At 45.2% G+C, this 15296-nt stretch overlaps 1 protein-coding gene across 1 annotated transcript in view; it reads left to right on the top strand.

Annotated features, from left to right (window-relative positions):
- Nucleotides 1-15296, top strand: part of LOC311144550 (inositol polyphosphate-5-phosphatase A-like) — a 32263-nt gene that overhangs the window by 15278 nt on the left and 1689 nt on the right. The window contains exons 2-15 of the mRNA XM_084180580.1: nt 1211-1252; nt 1689-1789; nt 2122-2209; nt 8920-8983; nt 9609-9712; nt 9929-9981; nt 10546-10665; nt 10777-10861; nt 10975-11070; nt 11168-11242; nt 12660-12733; nt 12839-12950; nt 13060-13128; nt 13231-13290. Of these exons, the coding sequence (XP_084036706.1) occupies nt 1211-1252; nt 1689-1789; nt 2122-2209; nt 8920-8983; nt 9609-9712; nt 9929-9981; nt 10546-10665; nt 10777-10861; nt 10975-11070; nt 11168-11242; nt 12660-12733; nt 12839-12950; nt 13060-13128; nt 13231-13272 (1125 nt within the window). The 3' untranslated portion in view covers nt 13273-13290. The remainder of the gene's footprint in view (nt 1-1210; nt 1253-1688; nt 1790-2121; nt 2210-8919; nt 8984-9608; nt 9713-9928; nt 9982-10545; nt 10666-10776; nt 10862-10974; nt 11071-11167; nt 11243-12659; nt 12734-12838; nt 12951-13059; nt 13129-13230; nt 13291-15296) is intronic.

Here is a 15296-nt window from a genome sequence, read left to right as displayed (position 1 = left end):
TCCAGGTTTTTGCTATTAAACATGCCTGGTGTTGTTGCCTCTGTCAGCAAACATATCCTGTTGGCACAGTATACAGTTAAGGTCATAGCAATGGAAATAATATAATTACCCTGGTCAGAAAAACCCTTTGTTACTTCGAAAGGACCAGATCAAGATCAGAGGGATTTACTAGAGTGCCTTGGATCCTATTGTTTGTCATTTCACATGATCTTTGGGTGGGTTTGCTTTGGATGTCAGGATTTTGTATTGTTACATTGTTAACAGTTTGCTGTGTCTGTATCAAATGCTCTACCCTAAGAAACTGAAGAGAATGGAAATACAGCACTGTAATGAAATGTTGTTTCAGACACCAAGCCTTCAATAAAAAGCTTTGCGAATACAATTACGTCTTAGCATCTGTTTTAGACCTAATCATTATGTTTTTATGGATGAGGCTTGCTGGACAAAGATAATACTGTCCCATGAAGCATGAGGACACATGCAGTTGGGCTTCTTCAGTCAGACACCTGTAGTATGGATGAGCAGCCCTCCCGTCAGGTCTCATAGCCTGGGCAGCAGCAGTCATTCAGCCATGAAAATGCCCTATGCAAAGCCACTGCTGTGCTGCTACTACTCTGGCAGATTGGCCTGGATCAGGCTGGCCCTGGAGAAGACGGCACAGTCTGTATTCGGGTCTGGCATTGGGGGAAACACCAAAACACACACAGTACTCTGGATACTCAGTTGCTCACAGGGGTTTCCTGGAAATGTTTCATTGAAGAACAGTCATTAAACAAAATGGAAGGACAAATTGCTAGTTTAATCTCAGATTAACATTGTGTATTGCATTGGTAAAGTGTTCAACATATAATCTTACCTGTTCGGTCAATCATGGTGCGTGTCTGCATAAACCTTACTGTATTTCCCACCGAAACGTTTGACAAAACTGTATCGTGTTTTGTTTATCCACCTGGCTGCATGTTTTTTATCCTCCACTGTCAAGTACTAATACATTATTAAACATGCACTTTGGTCAGTGGAGAGGAAAGGTGTCTGGTCGGGTTGATTGGTACACTTGGGTTGACATGATAACACCCAGGATCTCATTTAAACCATTATGTTTATGCCCTTTGTGTTGTATCTCTCAACTGTTCAGTTATTATTTTTGACTCTAGGCTAAGTGGTAGAAACCATGTGCGAATTAAAAATGTTTCTTTTTTTCAACCAACAGGTGGGAGAGATTGAGAGTGGCTGGATGCGAGAATTATTGGGGGTGAGTTTGGGATCCCTCTCAGGTGTCCACTATAGTATGGATCCTCAACTAAATGGATCCTTACTGTTACTACATAGGTCAGCTTTTTTACTGTTGAAATGCAAACACCTTAAGCCACCCACTCATTCTGTGACTGAACCATGAACACTCCTGGATGGTGGACTTTGACCAGATATGGGCATTATAAACTGTCCTTGCTACTCAAGCTTTTCAATATCAGTCATTATATACTGGCTCCATTCCCAAAGAGGTGAAGAAGACACGTTCTACTATTTAGCCAACACATTATGCATAGTAAAAGTCCAAAGTTGTAAAATAAATCTTAAGAAATAACAGTTACTTATCAGAATTCAGTAGCTTGCCCCACACTTACCACCATTATGGCACATGATTGTGGTAGATTAACGGCCTGCCTGATGTCTCTGTTTTTTCACAGACTGTCCAGAGTCACAAACCACGCTTCATCGCCCTGCATTTCCAGGAGGTTGGAGGAAAGGACTACATGGTCAACATGGGCCATGTAGAGAAGTTCTTCTGGTAAGATATCACTGACATCACTGTGCCAAACTCTATGGTTCACGTTCCAAAGTATTCATAAATGCCACCCAGACTCCTTATAGTTTTATGACTATTTTATCTGAGAAACAGCATAACTCTCATGATTTCTCTGGCAGGTGATGTGAAAGAAGGGATTTTATCTGAAAAATTGGTCATAAAATCTGTGTGAAAGACTATATGATGTTATCATAACCTCAGACATCTACTGTCCACACCTCCCACCAGACGACCAAGTCCCTAAAAAGTAATGACACTGTGATATTGTATGCAGCAGTGTTCAGCCTATTCTTCTCTCCTCCTCTGGTCTTCAGGAACATTGAGTCCAGTGAGGAGATGAGGGACTTTGACAGGGTCTGCACCTATGTGGACAACCACTTCAAGAACGTGGACAGCTTCACTGTGAGTTATACAGGGCTGCACTGATCAACTGACTTAAGTTGAATTGAGAGACTCTATAACCACCATGCTTGGTCTAGGGTTACACCAACTCAGTTGTTTGACATGAACATCGATATAGTAATGCCCAACAGTGGAGCTTGATGGACATGAGGCCTAGGTAAAGCAATGGCATGTTGTGGAAATCCTTACAAGAGTTTCCTTTGGTGTCTTTGTCTTTAGGGATCAGACACACTAATCACATTTGCTGGCCGAGAGTACTTAGCACCACTGAACGTAATTTGCGAACTGGGTTTGCACGGATTTTACATGTAGAATCGCGTGAAAAATGAGGCTGTCAGACGTCTACAGCCGGTGGTCCCTAAAACACAGCGCGGTGAACCATCAGTAGATAAATGCTAGATCCACATTCGGTGCAATGTGTGCAAGCCTTTAGAAGAGCTAGTATCTCCTACTACAGTATAATTATTGTTCAGACAGCAGTGTATCTCTGTGACCACAAGGTGGGGCCCTGCTCCATACTACAGCTCCCTTGTAAATGCCCTGTTTATTTTTAGACTGAGAAACAGAGGGAATATTGCATTTAGAATATCAATATACATTTTCTGCTTGCCAAAGCAAAATGCTATCTTCAGGACATCCATTCTGTAAAGGTCGTACTTAAATAATTATACATTTATTTTCAAGCATACCTGATACACTCACCTTGTTGAACATGATATGAGTATTTTAAACATGATCATAGGGTGAGGCTTTACATTATCGTTTCATTACATAGACAGGGTAGCCATATTTTTTTACAAAAAGCATTCAATTTAAATATATAAGTATCTGCTTTTCTCAATAGTATAATCCGAGGACCAAGCTTCAACAACATGAAAGCAGTGAATGGTGGTGGACCCCAACCCACTGGACAGCTCAGGTTTATCATTAATGTAGGGTCTCACAGTTTATTTGACCGTTGGAACTAGGGTGATATTATACTGAACAAAAATATAAATGCAACATGTAGTGTTGGTCCCATGTTTCATGAGCTAAAATAAAAGATCCCAGGGAATTTTCCATACACACAAAAAGCTTAATTTCACAAATTTGTTTACATCCCTGTTAGTGAGTATTTCTCCTTTGCCAAGATAATCCATCCACCTGACAGGTGGGGCATATCAAGAAGCTGATTAAACAGCATGATCATTACACAGGTGCACCTTGTGCTGGGGATAATAAAAGGCCACTCTAAACTGTGCTGTTTTGTCACACAACACAATGCCACAGATGTCTCAAGTTTTGAGGGGTGTGCAATTGGCATGCTGCCTGCAGGAATGTCCACCAGAGCTGTTGCCAAATAATTAAATGTTAATTTCTCTACCATACGTCGTTTTAGAGAATTTGGCAGTAAGTCCAACCGGCCTCACAACCACAGACCACGTGTAGCCATGCCAGCCCAGGACCTCCACAGCCCAGGACCTCCACATCAGGCTTTTTCACCTGCGGGATGTTCTGAGAAGAGCCACCCAGACAGCTGATGAAACTGTGGGTTTGCACAACCTAATAATTTTTGCGCAAACCATCAGAAACCGTCTCAGGGAAGCTCATCTGCGAGCGTGTATGGCGCATGTGGGCGAGCGGTTTGCTGATGTCAACGTTGTGAACAGAGTGCCCCATGGTGGCGGGTGGGGTTATGGTATGGGCAGGCATAAACTACGGACAACTAACACAATTACATTTTGCATGTCACCCATTGAGCATGTTTGGGATGCTCTGGATCGACATGTACTACAGCGTGTTCCAGTTCCTGCCAATATCCAGCAACTTTGCACAGCCACTGAAGAGGAGAGGGACAACATTCCACAGGCCACAATCAACAGCCTGGTCAACTCTATGCGAAGGAGATGTGTCGCGCTGCTTGAGGTAAATGGTGGTCATACCAAATGATGACTGGTTTTCTGATCTACGTCCCTACCTTTTTTGTTAAGGTATCTGTGACCCCAGTCATGTGAAATCCATAGATTAGGGCCTAATGAATTTATTTAAATTGACTGATTTTCTTATCTGAACTGTAACTCAGTAAAATCTTTGAAATTGTTGCTTGTTACCTTTATATTTTTGTTCAGTATAGTTTGAGCTAAGGTTGCAAAATTCCTGGAACTTTCAATAAATTCCCTGGTTTTCCCAAAATCCCGGTTGGAGGTTTCCCTGGTTTTGACCTCCGTGTGTAGGCAGGACTTTGGGTTACATGCTGAGCTTGTATATTTGACCTTTGAAAGGAACAGAAATACCAACACACTTAACTGTTGTATCCTTTTGTATAGTTAATTGAAACGTGACAGTATGCGGGTGGGAATTTTTCTCAAAGTTATAGTATGATGAAGTGTATATTTTGAAAGTTATAAAGTGTGAGTACACACAGAGGCCATGTGTTTAAAGGGTGGTTTATACACTTGGTCTTGGCTCTCCCCTGGTCTTATCCTAATTTATCTTCTGGCCCACCACCTCTCTCTAAATGTAACTACAGTATATGACTGTGTGTCTGTTCAGCACTAAACTGTCATTAAAGAGCTGCAGGAGGCTGTCTGTCTCAATCTCCACAGCTGTCATACTGCTAGCTGTCACGCCCTGGCTCTGGGACTCTGTTATGTTGAGCCAGGGTGTGTGGTTTCTATGTGTTTTGTGTGCTAGGGTTATTATCTAGTTATTTTGTTTCTATGTTGGCCGGTGTGGTTCTCAATCAGAGGCAACGTGTATCAGCTGTTGCTTGTTGTCTCTGATTGGGAACCATACTTAGGCAGCCGTTTGGGCATTGTCATTGTGGGATCTTGTTCCGTATTGGTTTTGTGTAGTGTAACCAAGGACGTCACGTGATCGTTTGTTGTTTTGTTCGTGTGGTGACTCAAATAAATAAAGTATGTTCACATTCCACGCTGCGCATTGGTCCACTTCCTCCGACGATCGTGACAGAAGATCCCACCATAACTGGACCAAGCAGCGTGTCCAGGAGCCAACGCCAGAGGTGACTCTGAAGGATATCAACCTCGACTGGGTCAAGCCGCGGGAGGAGGAGAGAGGCTGGACTTTGGAGCAGAGGAGCGAGAGTCTGGCGAGAGCCATGGAGGCCTGGCCCACGGGGAGGAGAGACACCCATAACATTTTTAGGGGGGGGGCTCACGCCGTGGACGACGGGGCAACAGGAGGCCGGGATAGAGTGGTTCAGCGGGTTGACAAAGGAGGCCGCCAGGTTACGGGAGTCACTGGTCACCAGGGGGAAGGAGAATGTAGAGGCACGGCGAGAGGTACTGGGGTGTGTTGCCAGTCCGGTCCGGCCCGTTCCTGATCCCCGCGTAGGGCCAGTGGTGTGTGTCCCCAGTACGGTCCGGCTTGTTCCTGTCCCTCGCACCGAGCCTGTGGTGCGCGTCGCCAGCCCGGTCCGGCATGTTCCTGCCCCTCGCACCAAGCCTGTGGTGCGCGTCGTCAGCCCGGTCCGGCCTGTTCCTGCTCCCCGCACCAAGCCAGTGGTGCGCTTCGTCAGCCCGGTTCGGTCCGTCCCTGCTCCCCGCACCAAGCCAATGGTGCGCGTCGTCAGCCCGGTCCGGCCCGTCCCTGCTCCCCGCACCAAACCAGTGGTGCGCTTCGTCAGCCCGGTTCGGCCCGTCCCTGCTCCCCGCACCAAGCCAGTGGTGCGCTTCGTCAGCCCGGTTCGGCCCGTCCCTGCTCCCCACACCAAGCCAATGGTGCGCGTCGTCAGCCCGGTCCGGCCTGTTCCTGCTCCCCGCACCAAACCAGTGGTGCGCTTCGTCAGCCCGGTTCGGCCCGTCCCTGCTCCCCGCACCAAGCCAATGGTGCGCGTCGTCAGCCCGGTCCGGCCCGTCCCTGCTCCCCGCACCAAGCCTGTGGTGCGCGTCGTCAGTCCGGCACAGCCCGTGCCTGTTCCACCGGTGCCTGGTCCGGCACCGGTCAGCTGCTCCACTCCGGAGCTAGAGCAATCCGCTCCACCAGTGTTCAGTCCAGCTCCGGCCAGCAGGGCCAGACCGGACCAGGGGCGCTTTGGGGGGTAAGAGAGGGAGTGGGGGTCATGCCCGGAGCCGGAACCGCCTCCGAGGAGGAATGCCCACCCGGCCCTTCCCTGTTCGGTTTATGTTTGGCGCGGTCGCAGTCCGCGCCTTTGGGGGGGGGGGGGTACTGTCACGCCCTGGCTCTGGGACTCTGTTATGTTGAGCCAGGGTGTGTGGTTTCTATGTGTTTTGTGTGCTAGGGTTATTATCTAGTTATTTTGTTTCTATGTTGGCCGGTGTGGTTCTCAATCAGAGGCAACGTGTATCAGCTGTTGCTTGTTGTCTCTGATTGGGAACCATACTTAGGCAGCCGTTTGGGCATTGTCATTTGTGGGATCTTGTTCCGTATTGGTTTTGTGTAGTGTAACCAAGGACGTCACGTGATCGTTTGTTGTTTTGTTCGTGTGGTGACTCAAATAAATGAAGTATGTTCACATTCCACGCTGCGCATTGGTCCACTTCCTCCGACGATCGTGACACTAGCTCTGAGACCAACTCCATCTTCACCCTCCTTTCCAAAAGCCTCTGTACCTGTAATAAGGACTGTTTGCCAGCGTTTCTAATTCTGAGCCACATTCTAAACATCATAGTAGAGCCTGGTTCCGAATGGGTTGTTGCATAATTCCAGTCCTGGGAGGGTCCTTCCCCTTTCACGTGCAGAGTGGCACAGTATTAACCCTAACCCTACCCAGGTGAGACCCCAACACTGGAGCCCTGACAGTGGGGGTCAATGGATCTGTCCACACTCAGAGGTGTGTGAAGTGGAGGGGAAAGTCAATGGCCAGGTGTGGGCAGACAGGCCAAAGTCAATAAACTAAACTCTAGATTAAAACTATTGATCCCAGCCCATTTGTAAACAATAAATAAGGGCTGAGGGGAGTGGCGGACAGCTGGGACTATGTTTTCCCTGTGCTGGGGTGTCTGCGCCCCTCCTCCCCTGCCCTAAGAGGGCTGCATCCCCCAATGCCTCGTTCTCATTTTGCCTGTGCCACCCACATTGATTTTCAATTTGTTTCTCCTCGGCTGTGGATCATCAGCTCCCTGGCCAGGAAAGGCTGATGGATGGATGGGAGGGGGGGGGGGGGGGTCTCTGTGTTCAGAAGGGCTGTGAGGAGGGGGGCAGGCATGCATGCATTCCCTGTACAAATGGTGTTTTGATAAAAAAAAATCACTTGTAAGTCGATAGTTTTTTATTAAACTGTGCACAAACCTGATTGATGAAGATAGGTGGTTGGCAGAGTATGTGGAGGAGAACCTTTTTGTGTGTGTATGTGTGTGACATTAAGGTTTGAAAAGGCACAGCAGACTTTAACAGTCATAAAACAGTTTTATGGTTTTAAGAATATCAACAACAAAAATATCCAATGCTATTGATACTTTCACTATATATACAGTACATTATACAATGTTCCTTAGCTGGTAAACACTCTTAAAACTGCCACCATGTTTTCTTCTCTACTGAGCTAATGCTCATCGCGAAATAAAACTTGATGTGATTTAATAACTGCTATAACTGAGGGATTCAGTTTAATTAGTCGATGTTTGAACGAACTTGCGAGACCCTCCATTTAGTCCGTACCCCCTCTCCCTCCGCTAACCCCCCTTCCTCCCCCAACATAACATGGACAGGTCTGTCCCTAATCGCTGGTCACCCGGGCTAGTTGGAGAAGGGACAGCTCCATCCCATTAAATGAGGATTGCTCTGGCAGTGAAGATGAATGGTCTCTTCAGGGAGAGATCTCTCTTGCCAGGCAGAGGGAGGGTGTAGAGCGGGTCGTCATGCCCGAGACCCTCTGGGTGCCGCCAGATTTTTCTTCGTCCCCGAGTCGCAGCCAGCGCGGAGGCAGACAGCAGCAGTACTGCTTAATACCTTTTTTAATTGTTTTAATTTTCTTTATTGATCTCAGGGTTTGATTAATCAGATCAGTGAAGCAGTCAAAATTGTCAGGCCATGTCAGGGATGATTGGGTGCTAAAGTGTGTATATATGTGTGTGTACTGTGTACATGTTATTGCAGTAAGACTGTGTTTCTGTGTAGAAAACTGAGTTGAGCATAATATAATTGCTTGAAAAAGGGAGAATTGAGGGCTGGGTGTGTGTGTGACAGTGTGTGTGACAGTGTGTGCGTGTGACAGTGTGCATGTGACAGTGTGTGTGTGTGACAGTGTGTGTGGAAGGAGACTAGAACTACTGAAGATTGGGATGGTTAATGATGATAATGACGTAAATACTATGGAATCAGATCATGTTGGATTACACTCCCTGCTGACCCGGACATTAAGTTGTTTCTTTATCTTTATTCTTTAAGTTATTATGACTGTATTTTACCAGTGAAGTCTGACCAGCATGCTCTAGCTGCATGTCTCGAGCATGTTGAAGTAAATAAAGCTGTTTCGCAAGAAATTATGACATTGAAACTTGAAACTTGGCATGGATTCAAACTATAAGTGAAAACTGTGCAAGGTATTTCTTGAAGGTTGCAATATTGGAAAATCAGACGTACTATATTCACTACCTCAAAAAAATCAGACTACCTGTACTGTACTAGCTAATGTACATCATCAAATTGCAAACTTAAATCAAACTCTATACTATCATCAATGCAGCAAACTGCCATTGTCAGCAATTGTTTTAACGGAGCTTGAATTGTATTCTTTGTCCTTACAGGCCCTGGGAAGCATGTACTTCATCCATAAGTCATTGAAAAACATCTACCAATATGATTTTAATGGTAAGGACATTACAATCATATCTGTATGACATCATTATTCACTTTGAATAACAAAAGATGAATGACATTTTGTTATCACCTTATGATGAATCACTTCCATTCAGGCCCTGCACATGGCGATAATTTCAGAACATCTGCATCAGTCCTGGTGTGCAAACTTGGCCCTTTGTAATATATCATGATTATAATATAATTAGAGTTTGGCACAAAAGAGTTTAGGAGGAAGTAAGAGCAATTTTGTATGTCAGTCTGGCGATTCCTCGCTGTATTTTTATACAACGTGTCTGATCATCTTTTGAATGCCGCCGGGTGATGGCCACCTCTTTTGGCCCAGACATATCAGGGAATCTGAATTGAAAGTGAGATGTGTTATTTTCTTGTTGCATAGTCCAGTCACGAAAAAGCTCTTCAGAAAAGGCTTATGGAAGAGCCATAAACATCCCAGGCCTGCCATGTTCTGTGTCGCCAGTCAGATCAGTGCACAGCGACCAAACACTGCCTAATGGCCTGATTATAGGTTCTCTGATCACATATGATGCTGTTATGAGCTGGACATCACTTTACTGATTTGTGTTTGCATGTTTTCTCACTCTTTTACCCTTCCACACCTCTCTCCCTCTCACAGTTAAGGATTTTAAAGCAGTGTCTGGACAGAACAAGTATGTAGGCTCTCTGGATGAGGTAACCACAGTGGAGAAAGAAAAATTCCTGAAGAATTTCTGGCCCGATGTAAGTGTGTGGGCTGGGAGGTGTTGGGACAAATGGGTCTATAGGGGCTGAAGGGGGAGTCTGCCCAATCTGACAGGGATATGAGACAAATTGTATTGAATTATCAATAATTACCAGAATGGCCCTCCAATGAGTTAGTTAAATGGTGCTATTTGTTGAACATTTCACATACAAACATTCATAGGTATAGCTTCTGTTGTGTGATATGTTTTGCAGTTCAAATGGTCTAGGAAGGGCTTTATGAGGACCCGGTGGATCATTCACAACCAGTACGTGCTCTACTCTACTCTACATTACTCTACTCTACTGTCTACTATCACAGCTCATCAATAGACAGGGACCCACAGAGAGTGAGGCTGCTCAAACAGTCACAGCCAACTGTCAGCCCATTGCTCATTGCTACTGCAGTGTTTGAAGCTGAAGCTCAGCAAACACCATCGGTTTCCTCTGCACAATAGTTACTATTTGCCCTCCTGTGTCACTACCACTCGGTCTTAGACAAAAGGAGTTCATGGGCAGAGTGCTACAAGGTCACCCTGTAAGTAAACACAGCCTGCCTGTTGGATGCACATTAATTGTGTTGAGGTGGCAGCAGCAGAAAAGGAGTGAATGCTTGGCACAGGAGACAAATGTGTCTGTTTGTGGACTAGCATTACCCCGAGTGCACTCACTAATAAGTAAGCTCTTCGTAACTACCACTGAACAGTTCACACACATACACACGTCTAGATTTGATAGAAGGCAAGAACAAATATCTTCCCAATTGTTTTCATAGATCCGCCTGCCACTTCTCACTTTGTGTGTGTGTGTGTGTGTGTGTGTGCTCTCGGCAGGGGTCTGGACCTAGTCAACGTACACCTCTTCCATGATGCCTCCAACCTCATTGCCTGTAACGCCAGTCCCTCCATTTACTCAGACAACCGCCAAAAGGCCCTCAGATATGTCATCAACAGGTAAGCCTGTCCATTCTCAGCTTTGGAGAACAATCAAGTGCAACTACTTGAGAGATATAAGGCTTTTGCAATGAGACAACTTCGATTAATACAGCTGTCATTTCCTTCCAGGATATCAGACAGCAGCTACACCCCACTCCCTTTCTTCTTGTTTGGGGATTTCAACTTCCGCCTGGACACCCTTAGCCTGGTCCAGGTATTACATGGCCCACTTCCTTAAGAATTTAATGAGAATCAGAAATCAGGAAACTTTACTAATGGTCAGCTGACTATTGAGTTTTTGTTGACCTAACTGTGTGTGTGTTCCAGAACTTGTCCACTTCAGCAGAGGTGCAGACAGTGAAGAAGGACAGCAGTAATGAGGTGGAAAAAATTATCTGTGAGGAAAAGGACAATGACCACAATGTGAGTCTCCCCATCCATCCACCTCTTCCATCCTACTGTCTCCCTGTTGTTATTCAGATTCAGACGTTTACTGTATCCCCTCTTCCTTCATCTCAAGGTTCTTCTCCATATTGAGACCAAGATATTTGCCTACCTGCACCAAGCAGTGTTCACAGAGGACAACGGCAGAGCGGTGAGAACATTATCTACTGTATACATCAACCCCACCCATATTAATCTCATGGTCTACCGCTCGCTGCCTTGACAGCAATCATTTATGCCTTGGCGCCGATAAAGGCAGCCCCCCCCCCCGAGGTGTTTCGGTTGAATGCATTCAGTTGTGCAACTGACTAGGTATCCCCCTTCCCTTTCTCTTCCCTACCAGTTCTAATCAGAAAACAACCACAGAAGATACTTCATTAAAGGGGGGCTGAACTTCCTGATTTGGCCCCATTTTTCGGGTTGGTCATTAAGAAATGCAGCGGCCATGACTGAAGCCAAACGAGAGTTGTCTTGTGGCGGTTGTATAATGTGGGTGTCTTGTGTGTGTGTGTGTGTGTTCGCACATGGCAAGCGTTTGTACATTCACTCTGCCAAAACAGTACACAGTTAGTCACTCACCCTTTTAGATAACTTGAAACAGTCTAACCAGGTCTTGTCTTGAAGTCGCCTAGGCTAGCTAATGCTAGCCAACTTCTTTCTCCAATTAGCTTCAGCTGGCTGGTGTGCAACCGTGGCAAAGTTGGTTTGACATTGGGTAGCCTATCTCTAGGGCTAGTTGGGAACCATCAATAAATTACACAATGTTACACAGTATTCATGTTGCACATCTTCTAGTTGTCTCATCAAATGCTTTCAATATTTGTATATTAATTTTAGTTGGTGTGAGGTTTTTAAGTCATTGACCTAAAAAAAATATTGTCCAATGTACTGTACATTGTGTAATTTACTGATGGTCCCTAACTAGCCCGATATGGATATCGAATGTCAAACCAAATTGACAATGGGCATTACGATTGGGTCGGGTGCAGCTGCTGTGGGCATGTGGGCATGAATGAAATAAACCCAACCTAAGGAAAACTGTTACGGTACACTTCATGCTGAGGAGTATTTCTGTCTGTAGTAAAGCCATTTTGTGGGGAAAACTAATTCTGTTTGGCTGGGCCTGGCCCACCAGTGGGCACCCCTGCCCAGTCATGTGAAATCCATAGCTTCTTGTTCCGTAATGGGGAATTCGAGGTGACATTTAATATTCACATTATGCCTGATGAATTTAGATCAATTTACTGATTTCCTTATATGAACTGTAACTCAGTAAAATTGTTGAAATTGTTGCATGTTGCGTTTATATTTTTGTTCCGTAATGGTGAATTCGAGGTGAAATTTAATATTCACATTATGCCTGATGAATTTAGATCAATTGACTGATTTCCTTATATGAACTGTAACTCAGTAAAATTGTTGAAATTGTTGCATGTTGCGTTTATATTTTTGTTCCGTAATGGTGAATTCGAGGTGAAATTTTATATTCACATAATGCAGATCTTTATGGTTTGCAGATGCCATGTTTTCAGACCTCCAGTAATTGTTAATCCTTCTATATCCCTCAGATTTTGAAGTATGACAAGGAGATCGCAGCCTTTCAAGATGTCATTACAGAGGAAAACATCCTGTTTCCACCCAGGTAAGCCTCATCCCTGGCAGCCCAGTCACTATTACGATCACTGTTACTATGCCTGAGGAGTGTTACTGCTGACTCTAACTGCCATGCTGTGTGTCTGTCTGTCAGTTACCCATACAGTGAGGACTACACTAAACCCACCCAGTACATGAACACTCGCTGCCCCTCCTGGTGTGACCGCATTCTCATGTCTCACACTGCCCAAGACATCATCCACAGGGTGAGTCACTTGGCAACACTCCGCCATCCACACTTCATGGATTCATTTATGTATTTAACATAGAGGCATGTTCTACAGGCCTATTAAACAGCTGTGTGTTTCATTTCAGAGAGATGAGGGAGAGAGCAGTGTGGTTTATAACACAATGGGCCCTAATGTCTGCATGGGAGACCACAAGGTAACGTTTGTTTATATAATGTAACATGTCTGGTCTTGAAAATGGCCCTTGATAAACAGGAGGAAACTTATGTACCATTGTGTATTCCTCCTTTTTCCCCAGCCTGTTTTCTTGTCCTTTGCACTGAAGACGAATGGCCATTGACAAGGATCCCTCTCTATGGTAAGAGTATATGTGCTAGTGAGTGTGTAGTAGATGTTCTGTAGGTGTACAGGACCATATCCAGGGGGTCACTCTGAAAGAGCGATCACAGGCCATAATCTTTTCCAGCTCCTGGGCCTTATTCCCCAGAGAGCCATAGGCCAGGCTGGCCCAGTGGAGTGCTGTGGGGATGAACTAAGATGAAGTGCCTCTGTGGACAAACTGTCTCCTTTGTGCATAATGTAGCTTAATGTCATTTCTGTTGATCTATGTCTATAGAATGTTCTCTACTGTCACTGTGTGTAGCTACATCAAGCCCAATGTGGGACCTCTGTTAATTCATTACCAGACAGATCGCCGGCCAGAGAGACATGCATCATGCAGGGCAGTGTATTGGCATTTTTATGGCCGTGATTTTGTTTTGCTGCCATTTATATGACTTTTTCATAGGATGGTTCTCTACTTTATGAGGATTCCTCTTCAGGAGGCTCGAACGGTGATGAAAGCCATTTCAGAAAGGAAACACCATTATGTTTAACCATTTATTAAAGAATGAATAATGCAAGTTTTGGCGATATGGGCTCTGCTAAATCAGGGTAGCTCACAGCCCAAGCAAAGCATCAATATATCATATGACATGCAAGCAGTGAGCGCGGTAAACTATACCAATCCCCCAGCAGGAAAACAGAACCTAACAGGAGGAGGCTGGGGTGGTGGTGGGAGCAAACGCATACTAACAGTAGCAGCAAGCGGCATTAAGATGTTTGAGCAGAACCGGTCAGCTTAAATGGACCGCCAAATAAGATAAGCGGGATTGTAACAAGCATCTAGTTGGTGCAATCTCAGCTGACACAGGTTCCCTTTCTGAACTGGCTTCGCTTTATGCATCGGAAGGACTTAGGGCTGTCAATTAGCTTTTCAATGAGAGGGACAGCATTCCAAAGCAAATACAGTGGCTTGCGAAAGTATTCACCCCCCTTGGCATTTTTTAAAATGTTTTGCCTTACAACCTGGAATTAAAATGGATTTTTGGGGGTTTGTATCATTTGATTTACACAACATGCCTACCACTTTGAAGATGCAAAAAAAATAATGTGTGAAACAAACAAGAAATAAGACAAATAATCAGAAAACTTGAGCGTGCATAACTATTCACCCCCCCCAAAGTCAATACTTTGTAGAGCCACCTTTTGCAGCAATTACTGCTGCAAGTCTCTTGGGGTATGTCTCTATAAGCTTGGCACATCTAGCCACTGGGATTTTTGCCCATTCTTCAAGGCAAAACTGCTCCAGCTCCTTCAAGTTGGATGGGTTCCGCTGGTGTACAGCAATCTTTAAGTTATACCACAGATTCTCAATTGGATTGAGGTCTGGGCTTTGACTAGGCCATTCCAAGACATTTAAATGTTTCCCCTTAAACCACTCGAGTGTTGCTTTAGCAGAATGCTTAGGGTCATTGTCCTGCTGGAAGGTGAACCTGCGTCCCAGTCTCAAATATCTGGAAGACTGAAACAGGTTTCCCTCAAGAATTTCCCTGTATTTAGCGCCATCCATCATTCCTTCAATTCTGACCAGTTTCCCAGTCCCTGCCGATGAAAAACATCCCCACAGCATGATGCTGCCACCACCATGCTTCACTGTGGGGATGGTGTTCTTGGGGTGATGAGAGGTGTTGGGTTTGTGCCAGACATAGCGTTTTCCTTGATGGCCAAAAAGCTCTATTTTAGTCTCATCTGACCAGAGTACCTTCTTTCATATGTTTGGGGAGTCTCCCACATGCCTTTTGGCAAACACCAAACGTGTTTGCTTATTTTTTTCTTTAAGCAATGGCTTTTTTCTGGCCACTCTTCCGTAAAGCCCAGCTCTGTGGAGTATATGGCTTAAAGTGGTCCTATGGACAGATACTCCAATCTCCGCTGTGGAGCTTTGCAGCTCCTTCAGGGTTATCTTTGGTCTCTTTGTTGCCTCTCTGATTAATGCCCTCCTTGCCTGGTCCGTGAGTTTTGGTGGGCGGCCCTCTCTTGGCA

This window comes from Coregonus lavaretus, assembly GCF_964263955.1.
Source record: "Coregonus lavaretus genome assembly, chromosome: 17".
Classification (NCBI taxonomy): domain Eukaryota; kingdom Metazoa; phylum Chordata; class Actinopteri; order Salmoniformes; family Salmonidae; genus Coregonus; species Coregonus lavaretus.
Note: the sequence above shows the minus strand (reverse complement) of the source record. Positions and strands in the feature narration are given on the sequence as shown.